Genomic DNA, 22,108 nt, shown 5'->3' on the forward strand with positions numbered 1-22,108 from the left:
CTCTCCACTAACCCGCACAGCAGCGCCATTCTCCAGGTCTCTGCCCTCCCCATCTTCAGCCACAGCAGTAGTGCCCCCAAGCTCACAGGGACATGCACAGTTGTGTATCTTCCATGTTGCCATTAGAATCGCTGTAATCAAGTCTGAGTTCTGCCCTTACACCAACTCCCTAAAAAACAGCTGTTATCTCTCCATCATCTATAGAATAAAGTGCACGTTCCTGGAAATGGGTCTTCACAGTAGCTCGGGCTGAGCCCCCACTCGGGGGTCTTTATAGTCTGTCTCCAGGTATCCTCCTTTGCTTTCTGTTGTTGTGATAAAACACTATAGCCAAAAGTAACTCGGGGACGGAAAGGTTTGTTTACACTTCTGTGTCATAGTCCTTCACTGAGGGGAGTTAGGGCCGGAGCTGAAGCAGAGATCATGGAGGAACACTGGCTTGCCCTGCCCCCAAACCTTGCTTAAAGCACCCAGGATCACCTGCCCAGAGTTGGCACTACCCACATTTGACTAGGCCCTCCCACTGTAATCATTGGTCAAGAAAATGCCCCACAGACCAATCTGATGGGGTTCCTTATTCCCAGATGACCATAGTTTGTATTAAGTTTGTCCAAATACTAACCCGTACACCAGGCTATTCATCATTCTAAAGAGTCTTCTTTCCCCTTCCTGTCTAATGATTCAGCCTTGAGAGTATGCTCACTCCCCACCATCCTTGTCCTGAGTGAACAGGTGCGAGGGAACATGAAGATTCCTGGAGCCGTCTAGGACCTAGTCCAGACAGAGCAGGATGTGAGGCTGAGTGGGGAGGTTCACAAGAAGGAAGAATGGAAGTGGTGGGGGTCTAAGGCACAGGAGAGAGGCCCCACTAGATTTCACAGGTTGGCCCTGAGTGGAGGAAAAGCCATGGGAGGGTTTGGGCAGGAAAGCAGCGTAGACTGAACACTCACTACTCAGTGGAGCCCTGGATGGTGCCGCCCCTGCATCTGCTCACCCAGCTGTAGACGCCAACATTTGAGAAAAGAAGCCTGAAGCATAGCTGAATCCTTCTCCATTTAGCATCTGACCAGGTGAGACTCACTCATCTGTGTTTACACTGTTTGGAGCCTCCTGGCAAATGCTCGTGTGAGTGTGCACTCCAGCACACACAGAGATGTAGACTCACACTTCCATTCCCGTGTGATAGCTCAGGACAGACCCATTTTGGAGTGGTTTTAGGGAGACTCAGTTTCCTCACCTGTGGACCAGGATGAGAACAGGATGCAGGCCCAGGCTTGCCATCGTGTCTGGTGCCAAGGAGACACTCAGTTTATCATTTCCTTCCTCTCTGTCCTCTACTGAACCTCCTGCAGTTTAAATGACCACTCAGGCCTTTTCACCCTGTCCAGAGCCTCATACTTTTAGATCTCATGCCAATGAATTCATTGGACTTCAGGGCTCCAATTGACCTAGCTTTAATATCATTTTGACCACTAAAGGATATATTAATATGCACAAATGTGTTCTCTCCTCCATTTAAATAGAGGTGAAGGAATTTTACATTCTGCACCAAAAAGAAAGTTATCCACCCAAACAATAAAACTAAATGCAATCAGAGTACATAACTATTCCATGCTCACTAGTTATATTCATATGTATGCATTTGCTATGTATGTATGTATTGATACATATGTATGCATTTAGAATAGGGTCTCATACACCACACGTGTATGTCCATCAGGTGATAAGTAGGACTTCATGGTCTGCATCAGAATAAAATAGCCCACCTTGAAAAAGGTATTAGTGAGACTTTCCACAGAAGCCCTGAGCTTTAGAAAACGTGAATGCCACAGAACTCGCATGTAAATACAAGCTACGAAGAGCAGTAGCAATTAAATGCAATGTCAACAGAGGCACATTATCTAATGAGCTGTTTTCAGAAGTTAATAATGTGATTAATCACTGACTGATACAGACCGTGGAAAGAGAAACCCTTCTATACTAATAGGATCCGGAGCCCAAGGGCAGCCAGATCACAGGCAGAACTTGGCTAACAAGGGACCAGCTGAAGTCAAGGTGGTTGAAATCGGAAGGGGACCAGCTGGCTCCTCAGACAGATTGTCCCCATGTGGCACTTACCAGTGGGGCTTTTGTGTTGCAGGGTCTAAAGTCCTCAGCTTCGAGAGTCCCAAGCAAACTCTAGAGTTCAGCAGCATTAGGAAGATTCATGCTAACCAAACATATAAAAGACCAAAATATAAGGTAGACTGTAAGCAACATGGATTTAAAATATGGACTAGAATCACCATGGAGAGGAGATTTTCCTTCTAGCTTGGTCTCATTGCAACGGGTATAACAGCAGTTTATGCTCTCAAGCCCCGAGCTTCTGGTTAAGCACTCATTATGTGGAAGGCCCTGTCATGGGCCCCTGTGATTCATATGTGTGTATGCCACACACACACAGTGGGGGGTGACAAGATGAGCAAATGCCCATGCTGACATGTGTTTTAGAGCTTGGTGCTGTGACCAGAGGCCTGGTACAGACATCACCCAGGAGCTTTGGGGAAGACAAGAGTCTGGTAGGGCCTGGAGACAGTGACAGGATTCATGTGTGGGACGCTGGATAGGCAGAAGAGAGCCGGCACTACGGTGAGGTGGTGGCTTGCCTCGCTGTGGAGCAGGAATGGAGATGAACACAGCAGGGAGGGAGAGAATCAGGAGTTGTGTTCTGGGGCAAGTGAGATGACTTAGTGCATAATGGAGCTTGCTGCCAAGCCTGATCTGAGTTCCCAGGTCCCACCTGGTGGAGGCAGAGAATCAACTAGCTATTAGAAGCCGTCCTCAGTGACAATAGTTAGCTGAAGCCTGATAACCTGACATTAAGTGCATGCTCCCCACGGCAGGCAAGTCCCCCTTGGTCTTCAATTCTCTCTAAATTGCTGCAGACTTCCCCTCCTTCCTGAGACTCCTCCTACAGGTATCTTCTTGGATTCTTGTTTTGCTCCACTTCTGAAATCACCCCTTTTGATTTGACTGGTGTTTCCTAAAAAATCCTGTGTGTAATTCTGGGAGAGGCTCACTCACCTCACATCAAGGGCATTCCTCTTTCCCACGTTTTCCTAACCCAGCTTAACAAAATGTTGAAAGATATATGCCGTAAATAACCACCCCACCCCTCCAGAACCCACACTTAGTGCTTTACTGTTGTTTTTATTTATCATGTTTTTTGTCTTATCTCTCCTCTGCCCTCTGTATTTCAAAGTGAGTCACAAACATTTGCAGAGGTAACCCCTAAACACGTCAGTGTGCATATCACTAACCAGAATGTCCTATCTGCTTGTGATGCTGCAATAAAACATACACACGGTGAAGATGTACAGATCTGATGAGTTCTGACAGATGCACACAGCTGTAAGAGCCCAGTCATTATCACAGTATAGAGCACGACCAGCTCCCTGTCATCCCTTCAGGGTTGCATTCCTGCCCCACCCCCAAGGGCACCTGCTGTTCTGGTAACCTACCCCCCCTACTGAGACCAGCCTGGTCCTGTGGTTAGTTCTGGCATTTCTAAACTTCCCAGACATATTCTGATGGAGAGCCATCTGCTCAGGTTACACTTCCGTCCCCTGCTCGCTCACAGGGTGATTTCACTGTCTGGAGTCATCTCTTGGTGGCTCCTGCCTCCTGACTCCAACACACATGTCTTTATTTGTGTTTGTGTGTTATTGGAAACTTGCCGTTTCAGCTAGTCTGACTAGCCAGTAGACTCTGGTGATTTGCTTGTTTCTGACCTCCTCTGCTCAATGCAGGCACATGTAACCATGTCTAGATTTCTAGGTGGGTGCTGGGGACTTGAACTCGGGTCTTCATGCTTGCAGGAAAAAGCTCTTACCCACTGAGCCATTTCTCCAGCCCCTCCAACATGCATTTCTAATCTTCATGTAATTTTCTGCTTTACTCTTTTGACTATCTCCAGCAAGGTGAACAGGGACATTAATTGGCCTTTCTCTTTCTGCTCTTGGGAACAGTGGAGTCTAATGTCACCTGAGCATTGTGCTAGGAGCCATACTAAAGCAACACAAAGAGGTGCTCTTATTTTACAGACAAGGAGATGGAGGCTCAGAGAGCTTGAGCTACTTGCCCAAGGTCACACAGTGGCAGAGGCAGAGGCTACTGAGTTCCCCCTCTCCCTGTCGTCTGACTTGGGGTTGGGAGTTACATTTGGGTGGCCTTCCCCTGCCTAGGGCTCTTTGTCATGTACTTCTCACTGGCTCTTTCCCGCAGCCGTGGTGAAGAATCCACCTAACAACCTGTGGATCATCGCCGCAGTGCTGGCCCCCATCGCCGTGGTCACTGTTATCATCATTATCATCACCGCTGTACTCTGTAGGAAGAACAAGAATGACTTCAAGCCAGACACCATGATAAACCTTCCTCAGAGAGCAAAGGTAATGTGGGCATGGGGAGGGCCAGGAGCTTTGCCCCGTGTCTCCACCAGCCTTTCTCCCGGACTTCTAAGGTTATCGAGTACCTTCAGAAACATGTCACACCCCCTCATTCCAAAGGAGTGATCGGCATGTAACACACGTTTCTCTGCAGCTCGCTCTCACCCACAGACACTTTCAAGTAGTTGACGCTCAGAGGATCTCTCACCATTACTATATCCTCTCGAAGAAGGACCATTACTTTACAGAGAAACTGAGGCACCGACAACTGGTAGCAAGAAAGATGTGAAAAGACGTTAGATTGTCTTTAATAATTGGACCCCACCTCCCTGTACCAGCAAAAAGTAGCTCCTTCAACTCCGTCCTGGTTACGTGGATAGTTAGCAGCAGAAGTGATGGTCAGACAAAGCCTGCAACTGTCTGAACATCCTAGCCTCCGAGTGAAGGTATTACAAGGTTGGTTTGGGAGGATAACTGGGCCGTGGAGTTGAGGCTCCCAGGAGTGATATTAGTTCCCTTTTGAAATTAGCCCAGGAGACCCCGGCCTCTTCTACCACATGAACACACAAGAAGGGGCAGTGTCCAGCCCAGCAGTGAGTGCTCACAAAATCCCAGCTATCCTGGCACCATAACCTCAGCCTTCCAGCCTTAGAATTAGATCTGCCTTTTATATGCCTCTTGATTAATGGTGTTTTGTTGTATTGGCCTAGGTGACCAAGACAAGGTCTCTTGGCTCCTACACAAAACCTCTTTGGGCACACAGACAGCTAGATATTTCTCCGCCCCACTAATGACTCTGCTTCTGCCATTGTTATGACGGACAGGCTATGAGATAGGCTGACAGCTACCGAATACCAATTCAGTAGCTCAAAGAAAGCCTGGCTTAGAGCCCTGTTCTTCCTCTGTCCCCTACATGTCTCTTCCCCAAGCACCTCTGGTGACAGGGAGGGTGGTGGATCCAAGGCAGAAAACATCCTGAACCTAATTTTCCAGTCACACAGCTGCTTTAGAATAGTCCCTGTGGTAAATGTCCACTCTGTAACACCCGCTGTTTAAATAACGCCTTACAATCTGCGGGCTCTTCTAGGTCCGTCACCTCATCTGTTCCTCACGGCTGTCCTGGGAGTTAGGTCACAGTCAGGGCAGGTTTCATTATTCTCACTAACTGCCAAGAAATCTGGAGAGACACAGGGACTTGTCCAGTCATAGCACAAACAACAGAGGGATGACTAAGGATGTGTGTGCGCACGCATGTGTGTGTTGTATGCACTTGGTAGTGTGGGTGCACGTTCAGTATGTGCATACAGGGACCAGAAGTTTCTATCAGGTGAGGAGGTGTCTTCCTCTCTCACTTGTCATCTTTGTTTCTTCAGTCTCTCTCTGAACCGGAAGCTCACTGAGTGGGCCCACGCTGGCTCGCCGGTGAGCTTTAGGATCTGCCTGGCTCTGCTGTTCATCCCCTGCCAGCTCCAGGGTCACACATACGTGTCACCACACCCCACTTTTGTGTGGGCTCTGGAGATCCAAGCAGCAGGCCCTTCCACAACTGAGCCTACTCCCCAGCCCTCTGGTAGCTCATTCTCCATTCTCCGCCTACCCACACTCTGGGACTTGGCAGGGTTTCCGCTCCTAGCTCTGAACCTCGAAACTCCATCTGGCTACATAGACATGGGACAGCACACCACTCCCTCTGACTTCCCACACATTGCAATTTGTGTCAGCCATGGAGCTTGTCCTTGGAAGGCCGTGCTGGGCTCTGGTCTGTTTGTGCTGCACAGCTCACTTGAATTCAAGAAATCAAAGGTACCTTTATTCCACAGCAAGCACTACATCTGTGGGGAAGCTGGAGCCTGATTAGACAGTCCTGTCTCCTGAGGCACCGCCTTCCAGGGAATGTTGTTCTGTGTCTGTTGACATAAGACACCTGCTTCCCAGACACAGCGGGGTGCCAGGGAGAAGGATACAGAGGGAATTGTCGAGCTGTGAAAAACGAGACTGCTCCAAGACAGAATATTTCATTTCCATCTGAGCTTGCCTACAACGTGAGTCTTTTTAGACGTAGCAAGTAATTATCAGCATCACAGCCGAGTCCAGGAATGCAAAACGCGCCATACTGGAGTTGGAAAGGGAAACTTTGCGTTAAACCAAAATCTTCATTCATCTGCCGAGATGAGCAGCATCCTCCCTGGCTTGACAGCTCTGGAACTAGAACAGATGAGATGCTGGCACCTCTGCACAGCTCCTCCCGTGTGCCTACGCCAGGCACCGTGCTTCTTAGAATGCTTACCTGGTGCTGAGGACCAAGCCGACCTACGTCCCATGAGCTGCTTACTGTGTGCTCCCGCGGGGCTCAGCTGCTTGCCTCTCCCACCGTGAGACACTTCAATCCCCAAAGCCCCTTTGTTGCAGGAAGCCAGCAGAGTGGAACTGCCTAGCGCCGCAGTCCTGGTGGGGAAGAGTCAGGGACACTGCAGTGACTGCTGCTGCATGGGGAGTGTGAGCAGAATTCAATGAATGCCAAGGGGCAAGGCACAATAAGAGAATGAGCCCTGGGCACCAATCAGTAGCCAAGGCAGACGGCCCCAGGGACATCACTGTATCATTAGAATGCAGGCTGCAGAGCCAGGGGAGATCCTGGGCACCTGTAATATACTTAGCATGCTAAGCAGAGAAGGCGAGGGAGGCTTTTCTGGGAGCTGAGGCCGGAGAGGATCATACACCCTCTTCAGAGACAAGGTACACAGACACACCCTGTTGCTATTGTTGTCAGCTAGGTTTGTGCAGGGAGAATGCTGGGACCATGGTATCGTGGCTTTCCTGACCTCCTGTCGTCCTTGGTCACCCCTCTTTGTTCTTCGTCAGTGAATCTGCAGCCTTTCCTCCCAGCTCTCCCATCATATAAAGAGAACATAGTGGGAACTGGCATCTTTACAAAGTTGCTAGAGCCCATCCAGATGCAGGGTAGGTCCTGCAGGGCCTGGCTGACAGAAACTGCTTGGGACAGGTCATTCATCCCCTAAGAACAGCAACTTTTTTTTCCTGTTTCTGGCACGCAACCTACGTGACCTCGGCATAGTGATAGGGCCTCTTTGTGCCTCAACTTCCCCATCTGTCCAATGGGGATAGCAGCACTGTTTATGGATAGGCAGGTGTAAAGATTAAGTGAATTGAGGCACACACATTCCTTTAAGCTTTGCCTGGTCTAGAATAAATGTCACATACAAATTGACTTTTCTTGTTTCATGTACTTTTGTCTTAAAAAGTAACATAACTGTCTGCCTTTAAAAACGGTGGAGCTTACTACTACTGGTGGTGGTGGTGGTGGTGGTGGTGGTGATGGTGGTGATGGTGGTGGTGATGATGGTGGTGGTGGTGGTGGTGATGGTGATGATGGTGGTGGTGATGATGGTGGTGGTGGTGGTGGTGATGGTGGTGATGGTGGTGGTGGTGGTGATGGTGGAGGTGATGGTGGTGGTGATGGTGATGGTGGTGGTGGTGGTGGTGATGGTGGTGATGGTGGTGATGGAGGTGGTGGTGGTGGTGGTGATGGTGGTGATGGTGGTGGTGGTGGTGGTGGTGGTGGTGGTGATGGTGGTGGTGGTGGTGATGGTGGTGATGGTGGTGGTGGTGGTGGAGGTTGATGATGGTGGTGATGGTGGTGGTGGTGATGATTGATGGTGATGGTGGTGATGGTGGTGGTGGTGGTGGTGGTGGTGGTGGTGGTGGTGGTGGTGATGGTGGTGGTGGTGGTGATGGTGGTGATGGTGGTGGTTGGTGGTGGTGGTGGTGGTGGTGAGGATTGAACCAGTGCCTTGTGCGTGGGAGGCAGGTGCTCTGCCACTGAACTGTGTATCCCCAGTGTAGAGGTTATTATTTTGGTTTGGTAAATGTATGAAGCTCATTGGAGCAACATTGCATTATTGAGGGTGGACGTTACCAGTGTGTGTCAGATAAGCAATTGATTGATGTCAGGCAATTTTCAAAAGGTTGGGCCCATTGCCCTGAGAACCAGAAAAGCGAGGAGCTAGGCTTCAGTTTTTATCACTCAGCTGTGTTCTCTTGGGCACTCACTCATCCTCTCTGAGCTTTTGGGTTGTTTTTTTTTTTTTTTCTATAACATAAAGACTAAGGTTTACCTTGCTTTCATCTTTCAAAAAGAGAAATCAATGTTTTGTGTGCTGTACCAAACATTTGTGTAATTTTTTAAAATAATTAATTTACTAACAATGTCTACCTTGGAAGCTGTCCTTTCTTAGTGTCTCTGTTTTCACACACTCATAAGTGACCCGGACTTCAGAAGTATCCAGTGGATTAAAAGGGTGATGAATGAGGAGTCAAATAGCGAGCAGTAGGCAGAGGGTGAATCCGGGAACCAAGCCCTCTTGTCCCATCTCTGCGTTCCTGGGAAGTCTCAGCTACTGGAGACAACATCTCATCCCTCACAGATGAGCCCATGTTGTCAGGGCAGAAACCAGGCCAAGCACAGTAAACGGTGCCGAGTATTTGGCTGTCTGTCTCTTCTCAAAGTTGTCACTGGAGAGCCCTCTCTAGAAGTGTGACTTCAATCTTCCTTCCTTCTCATAGCCCGTGCAAGGCTTTGACTACGCCAAGCAGCATCTGGGCCAGCAAGGGGCAGATGAGGAGGTCATCCCTGTGACTCAGGAAACGGTGGTCCTCCCCATACCTGTCAGAGATACTCCTCAGGAGAGAGAAACGGCCCAGGAAGGGAGCACCATCAAGACGGCTAAGTCCACGGAAACCAGAAAGAGGTAGGCACGGGCCAGGTTCGCCCTCTAGGCAACAAGAGAAATAACTGGTGGTGAGCGCTGTGGCCCTCTGGTGAGTTCCTCTGCTCTCTAAAGCCTCCCCATGCTCACTTGGAATACTGAGAAGGAGAGAAGAGAAGGTTCATAATGCCTGCTCCACACATGCCACCTCATGAGAACTCTTAGTCCATCAGCCACAACACTGGAGAGGTAGCCCTTCTATTTACGATGACAAATTTGTCACACTGCTAACAAACACCTCTAAAAGCGGTGCCTCAGATTCACGAAAGTTGTGTTTTGCCAACAGTGTCTCATACAACGACTGCTTTCAGTCAGAATTGCCTGCTGAGTTTTTATTATGAGCAAAGCTCTTGAAACAGTTGAGGACGGTGGCTAACATTAATGTCAGACATGCACACCCACCCCTGTGCCTGCACACATGTGAATACTCACACACACAAAAATGGAAAAAGAAGAAAGAGAGAGAAAAATAACTATAGCTGGCATTGAAGGATGGTAAATATGTGTCAGGTTGGTTCTGCCCCCGAGAATCCTGTGATGGGAGAGACATGGAGATTAATTCGAGGTACCCACAGTGGGGTCTGGGGAAAGCACAGTGGTAGAGAGCAGAGACAGCAAAGACCCACGCTGCCATCCAGGCATTTGTTGCAGGCCCTTCCCCTGACTCTCCGAGGGTGGAGGGGTTGGCGTAGGTGGGATGGGTGAAGGGATCATCTAAGGTGGGGAGGGAAGTGAGGTGAGCCTGGAGCTCGGCCTTCACGGTGGTTCAGACATAGTAAAATATGAGACCAGAAGATGGACTGAAACTCTGGCTGGCCTTGACTGCCAGGCTCGGGAGATGGACCTGATTCTACAGGCCACGAGAAGCTGCCGAAAACTCTTCCAAGGAGCGATGACATCTAGCCTGTACTTTAGAACCATTCTCAAGGCATTGTAGATGACAGATAGGAAAGATTAGCCTGGGAGACTCATTATAAAGCCTTTGGAATGGCCATGTAAAGAGGCAGTGAAGTCGGTGGCGGGCCCCATTCGTTAGCTAAAGCAACCTCCTTAGCAACCCATCCTCCTTGCCTCAAAGCACTAGGGAAGCTGGAAGCACTTCCTCCTCCCTGCCTCCTTCTCGTTCTCTTTATTTAACGGACATGTGCTGCCTATTTGCTGTTTACCAGGCTCTGGAGCTATCCGAAGGAACAAGACAAACTTTTTATTCATGTGGAAGTTACAGTCTGGACTGGAGTGGAGAGAGAGAGTCAGGGTGACTGTTTTAGATAGAAAATAGGGAAGACCTTACTGATTAGTGTTGTTAGAGAAAGGTACCATGCACATGATATGTCAGCCACGAGGAGGCTTCCTAGGGGAGGAATGATCCAAGCAGATGGAGCCGCGTGTGCAAAGCCCAGAGGAGGGGAATTCTTGACCTGCCTGAAGAAAAGCAATGCGGTCAAGAAGGCTGGTGTGTACTAGCGAGGAAACAGCAGCAGATGAGTCAGGAAAGCTGCCTGTAGCTGGTCATGTCAGGTCTTAGAGACCAAAGTCAGACTGGGGTTTGTATTGTAGATGAAGATCAGAAGTCATGGGTGGGTTTGAGAAGAGGATGTCATGCTGGGATGGATTAAAGATTGGCTCCGTGTGGATTCACAGGAGAAGGAAACCCCAGGAGGCCCAGCCAAGAGACAGTAAGCACTGTGGTGCAATGGCTGGACTGCAAGAAAGACTGTGAAGGAAGCTGGCCGTAGGCTGCCATGGGCTTTGGAAATGAGCGAAGTGCATTTGCCATGCGTTTGTTTAGTGAAAGCTGGAAGGAGATCAGCTTCTCTGTCCCCAGTAGATTCACAAACGGCAGTGCTAGAGTCATTAATTGTATGAGTCTGGAGTTCGCAGGAGAGGCTCAGAGTACAGATACAGTCGTGGGAGTTGGTGGAGTTTTGTTTTCCTACGAGACTGGGAAGACTCATCCAGGAGGGGAGAGACAGAGAAGGAAGAGCCTCAAGAACTAAGCCTTGGAAGCACTGCAGTGGTTAGAGGTGTCGATGATGAGCCAAAGTCAGCACAGCAAAGGGAAGATGCAAAATAGAATGAGAGGAAGACAAGGAGAGAAGTCAAGACAAAGTAATCTGAGGACAAAGGGACCCCACTCTAGATCATTAGTCTCCATGTCTCTCCCATCTCCAAATTCTTGGGGGCAGAATTCCACATGACACATGTTTACAGTCCTCCTAATGCCAGGCAGAATTATTTCCTTTCTCTTTTTTCCTTTTTTCTTTTCATGTGATATATGGTGTGCACTTGCATGAACGTTCAAACGCGTGTAGGCACAGGCTTAGGTGTGCGTGTGTATGTGGAGATCTGAGCCACCATCCTCAACTGCTTCAAAGAGCTTTGTTCATAGGAAAAGCTCTGCATGAAGTCAAGCAACAGAGTTGTGTTTTATTCCAGAAGCTATTGGTACACCTTAAAATAAAGAACAGAGTGATGGATTTCACCTTACGTGGAAAATAAAGTCGAAGGCATAAATTTAGTCACCTATAACCCCATAACAAAGCCCTCCAAAACTTCGATTCTTAAAACAAACCGCCATTTGTTCAGCTCATGATTAGGGTAAGCCAGTAGCTTGATCTCTGCTGGATGGCTCTTCTGGTCCAAGCTGGCCGATGTTATCTGGAATTAGCAGCACACCGATCAGGTGATAGAAATTGAGTCAAGCAGGCTGCCTTGTTGCCAACAGCCTTGTCTGAGGGGGGCCCAGGACACTAGTCCTCTCTCCACATGGGCTCATGTTCCAGCAGACCAATTCCATCAGGCTTTTCACAAGGGGGTTCCAAGGGCTCAAGGACAGCAAGAAAAACAGCCCCCAATGCAAGCATTTCTCAAGTCTCTTCTTCTGTCATGTTCCTTTCCTTCCTGTTGGCCAACCAAGTCATATGATCAGGTTCTGAGACACCGTGGAAGACTTCCCAAAGTTTGGTTGCACGGAAGGATGAACAGAGCTGGCACCATTACTGCAGTGGTCTCCCCAGCATAGGAGAGCAAGCAGAGCAGAATAGGAAACAGCAGGCAGATGGTTTTCCTAGAGGACACAGCCGCTGTGTGGCTGATAGCATTACTCTCGTGCTGATCCTTGCCAAGCACAATAAAGTCAGGCTGACAACTTTTCACCCATTTACAAGGAACTGGAAAGGGAGAATTACTAAATTAAGATATTGATGCAGCTCTTCTGGGAAGAATAAAAAAATTTTCCTACCTATTCAAATTGAATAATTGAAATCCTACAGGGATTGATTTTTGAAATTTGTTTGAAAACAAGCACTTCTCCTTGACTTAGCAAGGATTCACCTCTTGATAATTAAGTTCAATTATGTGTTCCCATTTTTATTAAGAAATGCTAGCTTATGAAATAAAGAGAAAGGGAGCAATTTCCACACTGCAACATGATTTCTGCATCTGCTTCATTATTTTATCATAAAAATAATAAAATACTAAGGGCAGGCTATACCATTGCCCAGACTGTCACATGAACCTCATCTCTGTTCATCTCTGTCTGATCATGGAAGTCTAAGATCATATGTGGAGATATTGTGTGTTCATGCATAGTACATGTGTGTTTGAGTGCGTGCAGGTGTCCACATTCATGTGGAGGCCAAAGGTCAAGGTCAGGTGTCTTCCTGTCTTCCTCCATGGTTCTCCTCCTCTTCCTTTTTTTTCACTGAACCCTGTGCTGGGTAGATTAGTTGCCCATCAAGCCCTAGGGATGTACAGATCTCTGCCCTTGCACTAAGATATGCACCACCAAACTCAAGTTCTCTTACTTTTATGGAAGGCACTTTACCAATTGAGCCTTCTCCCCAGCCCCATTTAACTACCAAATCTAAGACCAAACTCATTATTAATCAGGTTTCTGATTTTCCCATCTTGCCACATCAGTTTCTCCATTCTGGCTTCCTGTGGGCTGACTGTAAGCCCTTTCAAAATGGGTTTGCTAGATGAACCCCCAAATTTTGCAAGTGAAAAATCAATGATTTAATAGTTATTTGATAGTCTCAAATTTTTAAAGATTCTTTAAAAACAGAAGTCTGATCATTTAGTCACTGTTGGCCTGCCTGATAGGCAGTGTTCAGGTCCCCTCCCTCCGGTCTGGAGACTTGGTGATGCTCTTTTGTTCATTTGTGGTTGGGATTAATGGGCCAGGTCAAGGTTGATGGGTAGTCAACCTCATAGGACAGTCATTTGGAAAGGATTCTTGCGCTACTGATGAGTCATACTGTTTAGGAGTTGGTTAGTCCCCTTACAAGCCCACCTTTGCCTGAAGTTACGGAAAAGGGCCATTGAGCTCTGTCACCTTAGGTCTCAGTCTCTCTGCTGACATGTACTTGACATGTGCACACATACACTGTACACACACTTTTTATTTTTGACCAGGAGTTTGGAGTTGGATACTCACTGTAAACAGAGGTATATAGACAGAAACAGAATATGAAGCAGATTGGATTTTTTCCCACAGATACGAGAGAAACACCAGAATATTCTCTCAAGATCAAATGGGGAAAGGGGATTAAAATGTTACAAAAGTCACTAAGTAGCTCACAAATGTAAAATAGATTACAAAAGACTTTTCCCTCCCCCGCCCTCCCTAGAGTTAAATGAAAATCTTTTTATTCAATAAAGTCAGCTGGAAAATAGGTGCCGTTAGCTCTCAGATTCCAGAAATGATTCAAGGGTGTATGTCTCCTGTCTGTCTGTCTATCTCTGTCTCTATGTATGTGTTCCTTTTACCCACAACCAGCATTCAGTGTTCAAATAGCTGGTGATATATATATATATATATATATATATATATATATATATACAATATATTATATGATATATATAAGTATAAATTCAGTCACTTAATGCCTCATCCGTATGTCCCACATATGGTCTTTGTAGCACTAATGTGGCAAACTGTTGAAATTTTTTCAGCCACATAAGTTAGAAGATTAAGTGAGAAAAATGAATCCAGGACAGAACTGATCAAAGCCTTTGATGTGCTACCACAGTTAGCAGTAAGCAAAGAAGGAATGCAGTGAGCATTTCCCAAGCCCTGTGTGCAAATGTCTAGTTCCTGTGTGCTACAGAACATGCTTGGCAGGTGCTGGCTCATCCAAGACATCCAAACTTTCACTTTTGGTGACTTACAGAGTTCTGTCTTAGTTAGGGTTTCTATGATCTCGATGAAACACCATAACAAAAAAACAAGTTGGGGGAAAAGGGTTTGTTCGACTTACATTGCTGTTTATCACTGAAGAAGTCAGGACAGGAACTCAAGCAGGGCAGAAACTGGAGGCAGGAGCTGATGCAGAGGCCATGGAAGGGTGCTGCTTACTGGCTCACTCCCCCTGGTTTGCTCAACCTGTCTTCTTATAGAAGCCAGGGATGGCACCACCCACAATGGGATGACCCCTCCCTGATCAATTCACTAATTAAGAAAATGCCCTTCAGCCAGATCTTATGGTGGCTTTTTCCTCAGTTGAGGTTCCCTCCTTTCAGCTAACTAGTTTGTGTGTAAAGTTGACCATAGGACTAGCCAGCGCAGGTGCCAACATACACAGAACTGAGCATTCTAAACTCATACAGGTGGTGGGAGAGGAAGAAGAGGAGTGTGCTGGAATGCACAGCTTCGCCCAATGATCAAGGGCGTTGATTCCACTCAGTGTTCCATTGCAAGCGTTAGTTGACTGTATTTTCTAAATGTGGATGACTATGGTAGAAGAACAAGAGATCTCTAGGTATCTGTCCCCTCATCGTCTTCCACACAGGGAGGTCAGTATTTCCGCTCAGTCTATCCCCAGGTAGGCTGTGAGGCCTGAGGGAGAGCACACTCCAGAGACAGCAAAGTCTCAAGAGCCTATTTCCCCACAGAGTTCTGGAGGTGAGAGTCCAGTCCTGCAGAAGGATGAAGGCCCTATGACTTGCTCCCATCTGAGGTTGCTGCCTGAGACATGTTCTGGGGTCAAGTGACTTGGCATTGCCTTGCTTAGCCCTGGAAACCACTCTTGGCTTCTGTGACGTTCACATTCCTCGCTTTCTGACCAAGGTGGACTACCTCCAAATCAGGGAATGTTATTGTGACCAGGGACCAGGCTTGGAGGCACTCAACATAGTCCCTGGCGCATAGTAGGCACCCCAGCTGTTTGCCCTCAGATGTCAATAGACTCGTCTACCCGGCACGATGCTTTGCACAGAAAAAAAGGCAACAAGAGGTTTTTCCCTAGAGGAATGTGCAGCTCAAATGAGTGCTTCAGAGCACACGTAGTAAGTAGTCAGGAGTGTGCAAATGTGGCTAGCAGACAGGGTGGAGACCCCATAATGGGAAGACTATATCTATATCTGTACTGGTCATGTAGGTCTGTGCTGTGACGAACAGCCAAAGAGGACCATGTTTTATGCCTGGCTGAAGATGCCCATGTGACCAAACACTCAGCGTCCAGAGAGCTTGTGAAAAGAGGGTGTGTTACACAGCCAATGTCACTACTATCTCCTCAGTCACCGAGATAGGTGGTGGATTAATGAAACAGAGCTGGGACCGAGGGCTGGGCTCATCACACTTGTCTAGAGAGCCTCAAACAGCAAATGTACTTCCTGACAACCGGCTACCTCGCCTGTGAGCGAGCGTGAGTGTGGGTGGCTTTTGTTTCTTTTGTCTCTTGTATCATTTCTTCTTTGCCACTGAAACAGGCATGAAAGGCTGCAGACATAAACTGTACAAATAACATAACCTTGAGAGGAGGCTGTTCTTGTCGAAACTTACTGTCTACCCTGTTGCTATGGTTACTTCCAGCCGGTCGCCCAGTGAGAATGGTTCTGTCATCAGCAACGAATCAGGGAAGCCCAGCTCGGGGAGGCGCTCACCCCAGAACGGAATGACACAGCAGAAAGTGACAAAGGAGGAGGCCAAGAAGAGAAATGGTGAGAAGTCTCCCCACCAAGTACCTCTCTAACCCCTCCCGTGTAAGCACACACATGCTTGCACACGTATGCACACTCTTGCACTCACTGTGTGCTCACTCCGGGCCTCTCTATCCTGCCCCATGAGGCCTGGAGGCAGCTGTGAGGTGCTGAGTGATTTCTGAATCCTTCTCCGAGTCAGCTTCAGTTCCTCCAGTGTAAAGAAGGGCACACTTCCTGAGGAGGACATCTTTTTAGAACACAGTGATGCTTGCTTCGGGCTTTTTCTCATTCTTGGGTAAATGACATGACTTCCAATGCCAAGGCCAGCAAACAGATGGATCCCCAAAATGCTGCCCATCTTGGAAAGTTTCTCCCAACTTCCTGCCCTTAACCCCTTAAACAAGTCCCAGGGGGTTCATTGTGTACCTGTGAATCCAGATACTAAAAATTTAACTAACAGGTCTGTCATAAAAACAAGCAAACAAACAAGATCATATTATAAAAACAGAAATCAGCCTTGCTGGGCATGCTGTTGTATCCGACTGTAATCCCAGCTGCTCAGACGCCGGAAGCAGAAAGCTCAGGCATCCGAGGCTGACCTGTACAACTAAGTGAGACCCTGCTTCAAAATTAAACCTCATAGCAGCAGAGTGCTTGTATTACCCTAGGCTCAACCCTCAGCACCCCCTAATTAATTAGTTAATTAAATTAGCTGTATGACTGATTCTTCCTGGATACTCAAGCCGTTCATTTCACTCCTAAAGTAAGAGTTTAAAAAGGGCATGGTTGATATAATATATATTTGATTGGCTCAGGAGGTGGACCAAAGGACAGAAGAAACCAGCACTGAGTGGAGTTGTGGGGACAGAGTGCATCTTCCTTCACATGGCCAGGCTACAAAAAGAACTGAGCGCTCTGTCTGTGAATATGGCCCTGTGGAATATTCAGGCACTACTGCCGAGTGGTTTAGTGCCCAATCTAGAGGCAGGGTAGCTAAGGTTAATTAATAAATGTTAATGTACAGACTGTTCTTGTTTCCTGCCAGGCTTATTGCATCCATGGCTTCCACTCTTGTTCTCTGGTGAACTTGAAAAAGGAAACACACTGTTCTGCCAGCAATGTGGCTGGCATGGGTTTTTGTGATCCCATGGTCTCGTTAATTAGCCTAGCTGCAAGATAATTTTAGAGCCCATTTCACGAAGATGTTTAAATCTAAGTGAGAAGGTTGGGTATAACAGGTAGTCTTTTGAAAGAAACAAAACAACAACAATATAAACCCCAGCATGATGGCAGGTGTGGTGACTCGTGCCTGTAATCTCAGCACTCGAGAAGCTGAGGCAGGAAGATGGCCGTGAGTTCAAGAATACCTGCCTCAATAAATAAATAAAAACAAGTAAGATGTTTTTCTTACCAAGCACAGGTACTTGAACTTCTAAACCAAATGCAATATTATACCTAGGAAGGGGGGGTATTAAAAGGAATATGGGTGACGGGTTTCTTACAGGAACAGAAAGGACCCCCAGACAGCTGCATCACCAAAGCCCACTACAGCACGGGTGACAGCTCACAAGGCAGGGGACTTGGAGAACACTGCACAGCCTGCAGGCAGCCCAGCAGCTGAAGACTGTCCCTTCCAAGTGACTCAAACTACCGGGCAGCTCTGCTGGTTTCTGCTTCCTCCAGGCAGCCCGTCTGTCTGGTCTTCAAGTCTTCTTTGCAGCTTGGCTTGCCTGAGAGCGACTCTCGGTCTTAATTGTTTACTCTCGCGAGAGAGGAGCCTAGTGAATCTGGTCGGTTTCAGGGACTTCTTGAAGCTATTATGAGTTACCCACAAACTAGAGACCTAAAATGACAGTCCGCGTTATCATTTTGTATAACATCTGTGGGTCAGAAACTTACTAGCGGCTGGCAAGGGTGTTCTGACCTGGGGTGTGGCATGCAATCACGGTCACGTTGGCTTGGGCTATAGTGACAAAAAGATGACTCATTCCCGTGTCTGCTGGTGGGAGGCCACCCCATGTTTCCACAGGGCTGCTGGAAGAGCCTCAGAACCTGGTCAGCGATTTTTCTGAATAAGTGACTCAAGAGAGAACCAGGTGGAAACCGCCATGTTATTTTCTAACTAAGGCTTGGACGCAATGCACTATTGTTAATGTGACATCATTTCCCTCTTGCTTGCGAAGCTCAGTGCTATCACTGTAGGTATTTGTATCAGGTAGTGAGAATGGGAGCATCTTGGAAACCCGCTGCTATGGACGGCCTTTGCAACAGTTGACCAGGAAGTGGCTGCTAAAGGTGGCCAAGCACGTATTACATAGTAAAACTTTTCTCTAAAAATGCATATGCATCTAGTGACGCTTCTGATAGAAATGTCCCTCTCTCAGTGGCCGCTTAGTGACCTGGTATTTGCAAACCAATCTTCAAAACCTTTAAAATGTTCAGTTATGACCCATGGTTAGTCTATAAGTTGTCTTAGCTACATTATCAAATAACTACTTCCTTGGTTTAATTTGACAGATCTTCTGCAATTGTAATTGACAGAATGATCTACAAGCTATATTTCTTGATGATTTAAATAACATCTCAAGTCTCTTGAGCAGGTAGGAGGAAAGAAGAACACACTTCGGCTACATTCATATTTTATGTAACACCTATTTTGCTTCCAAGTTGCCTACTAATTCAGTTGCTTAAACAGGCCTAATTCATCTTACTGTCGTTCTTATGCCTACTTCACGAGAATACCGTTTAAAAAACAAGTAAATCGGCTAGATATGGCTGGACTTGATGCAACTTCTGTCAGTTTAGTTATGGAAGCACGGAGCCAACTTGTGTCTTGCAGCCATCGCTGCAGAATGGTTTGTCAGATGGGAGATTTAATTCACCCACGCGTAGGAGGCGACGAGTCTGTGTAATTAGCGGAGTTGTCTGTGGCTGTGCGCTAGTCTCTCTGGTGGCTATTACACAGCCCTCTTTGTCATAGACAAGTAAAAGAATGAGAGAGCTAAGCTGTTTGAGGAACAGCCTTCAGAAGGAGAAACAGAGCAACCGAAGCAGGGCGCGCAGCTAACGACCTGGGAAACTTGTCGTTTAACATGGCGCAAAATGTGACAGCTTCAGTCAGCAGAGACCAGACTGACGGCTGTTATTGTGGCCGCGACCAGACTGAGGGATAGATGCGGAGCTTGGCCAAATTTACTTTTCTCATTTCTATAAACCCAGAGAACAAATTTGCTTTTTATTGTTTTCAAATGAGTTCTATCTCCATTATTGAAAGATTTTTTTTCTTTCAGTTTAAGTGCAACCTTTACAATTCTTTCTTACCCACGGATAATACAATAACCAGAAACTAGTACAGATCTTAAATTTTTCACATATATATATATATATATATATATTTAATTTTTTAAAAACTATCTTTTCTCATTTTACATGCCAAATCCATTTCCCACTCCCTCCCCTCCTCCTGCTTCCTCCACCTTCTCATCCCTTTCCCACTTCCTATCCTACCCCCACCCACTCCTCAGAGAGGCTAAGTCTTCATGTGGGGAGTCAATAAAGTCTAGCACATTGCTTTGAGGCAGGACCAAGGCCCTCCCCCTATACTTAGGCTGAGCAAGGTGTCCCTCCAGAGGGAATGGGTTCCAAAAAGCCAGAACAAGCAGTAGGGATAAATCCTGGTCTCACTGTCAGTGGTCCCAACAGTCTGCCCCAGTAGTGACCCACATTTAGAGGGCCTAATTTGGTCTTCTACTGGTTCCCTTGCTGTCAGACTGGAGTTGGAAGGATTTCATTAGCTCAGGTGAGCTGTTTCAGTGTGTGTCCCCATCATGGTCTTAACCCCTTTGCTCCTATTCTTACTCCTCCCACTCTTCAGCTGGACTTTACGAGCTCAGCCCAGTGCTCCACTGCAGGTCTCCGCCTCTGTGTCCATCAGTGGCTAGATGAAGGTTCTATGGTGACATTTAAGATAGTCATCACTCTGACTACAGGACAAGGACAATTCAGACACCTTCTCCTCTATTGCTTAGGGTCTTAGCTGGAGTCATCCCTGTAGATTCCTGACAATTTCTCTACTGCCAGGTTTCTTGCTAGCCCCATAATGGCTCTCTCAATCAAGATATCTCTTTCCTTGTTCTCTGCCTCTGTCCTTCCTCCATCTTGACTATCCCATTCCCTCTAGTTTTCCTCCCCCTCCCCTTCTCTTCTCTCCTCCCCTTCCACCTTCCCTTCTCCTTCCACCCCCATGCTCCCAATTTTCTCAGGAGATCTTGTCTATTTTCCCATCCCCAGGGGATCTATGTATGTTTCTCTTAGGGTTCCCCTTGTTACTTAGCTTCTTGGGGTTATGGACTATAGACTCCTTATCCTTTGCATTACAGCTAGTATTCGCCTATGAGTGGGTACCATGCTCATTTTTCTGGGCAGGGTTACCTCACTTGGGATAGTTTCTTCTAGTTCCACCCATTTGCATGCAAATTTCAAGATGTCATTGTTTTCTACTGCTGACTAGTTTGCCTTTGTGTAAATGTGCCACATTTTCTTTATCCATTCTTCAGTTGAGAGGCCCATAGGTTGTTTCCAGGTTCTGGATATTACAAATAATGCTGCTATAAACATAATTGAACAAATATCCTTGTAGTATGGTTGAGCATTCTTTGCATATATATCCAAGAGTGGTATTGCTGGATCCTGAGGTAGGATGATTCCTGATTTTCTGAGAAACCACCATACTGATTTCCAGAGAGGCTGTACAAGTTTGCATTACCACCAGCAATGAAGGAGTGTTCCCCTTGCTCCGCATCTTCTCCAGCATAAGCTAATATTGGTGTGTTCAACATCCTTAGCCATCAGGGAAATGCAAATCAAAATGACTCTGAGATACCATCTTACACCTGTCAGAATGACTGAGATCAAAAACACCAGCCCTTAAATGTAAAGGTAAACCATGAGCAGAATCCAGTCCTGCAGTTCCCCACATCCTAAAACCCATGTGTTCCGCCTGGCTGTAGTGACAGCAAGTGACGAAGAGGAGGGAGCGGGTCTCTTCGACAGTGCCGGCAAGGCACCAGCAGATCCTTTCGACACATCCTCTGGATCCGTGCAGCTCGTCGCCATCAAACCATCCGCTCTACCCGTAGTGCACCCTGCCTCAGACAGGGGCCAGGAGTCCTCGGCGGCACTCAACGGTGAGGTGAGCACCCGTGACCTGCGTGGAGAGTCTAGCTGGACCACGGGGATTTCAGTGGCCCCTCCGCATATGGCACACAGCTTGTGTCCGGCCTCAGGGCATTTGTACCCTTGCATGCACCAGGCCTCAATGATATGAAATACAAACCATCCAGAGTGAGTTTGTTCATAGCATTCTCCACCTGCAGTGAAAAGCTCAGAGCAAACCTTCACAGCCTGGCGATTAGAAAAGCAGGTATCAGAAGGCCTCCCTTCCCCACCCTCCTGAGTTCAGTCTGCAGCCTCTCGATACCGCACTCCTGGACATTTCAGCACCCATTAGATCCATGTTGCTGGAGTAATAGGAGGAGGGTGAGCCGAGAGGAAATGAGAACGCACTGTCGTTTGGTCAGGGAGCCGGCCACTAGAGACTCTGAGACGACATCGATTTCTATTAGCAAGCTTGAAATAGCCCCATGGTTGCTTTCTGGGTGGTGTCAATGTCAGTCAGCTTTCCTAGGGAGCTGCTGAATTGGTGAAGTGCTTGCCATGAAAGCCCGAGACCAGTACCCACTGAAAAGTGGGGCACACCAGTGCGAACCGTCATTTTAGCACTGGGGGACAGACAGGTGGATCCTGGGGCTCATCGGGCAACCAGTCTGGTTGAATCTGTGATGAGATTTAAAACATCTGTCCATCTCTGAGAGATTTTATCAAAGAAAATTAGAGATAATAGATGATCGATAATAGGTGACTGATCAATAGGTAAGGGAGAAGAGAGTTAACTCGCACAAAGAACAGGAAATT

At 47.3% G+C, this 22,108-nt stretch overlaps 1 protein-coding gene across 1 annotated transcript in view; it reads left to right on the plus strand.

Annotated features, from left to right (window-relative positions):
* Kiaa1549l (KIAA1549 like) overlaps nucleotides 1-22,108 on the plus strand; it is a 267,271-nt gene that overhangs the window by 188,302 nt on the left and 56,861 nt on the right. Inside the window, exons 11-14 of the mRNA XM_038331879.2 lie at nucleotides 4,264-4,427; nucleotides 9,009-9,193; nucleotides 16,026-16,153; nucleotides 21,145-21,326. Coding sequence (XP_038187807.1) covers nucleotides 4,264-4,427; nucleotides 9,009-9,193; nucleotides 16,026-16,153; nucleotides 21,145-21,326 — 659 coding nt within the window. The remainder of the gene's footprint in view (nucleotides 1-4,263; nucleotides 4,428-9,008; nucleotides 9,194-16,025; nucleotides 16,154-21,144; nucleotides 21,327-22,108) is intronic.

This window comes from Arvicola amphibius, chromosome 5 (assembly GCF_903992535.2).
Source record: "Arvicola amphibius chromosome 5, mArvAmp1.2, whole genome shotgun sequence".
Lineage (NCBI taxonomy): Eukaryota > Metazoa > Chordata > Mammalia > Rodentia > Cricetidae > Arvicola > Arvicola amphibius.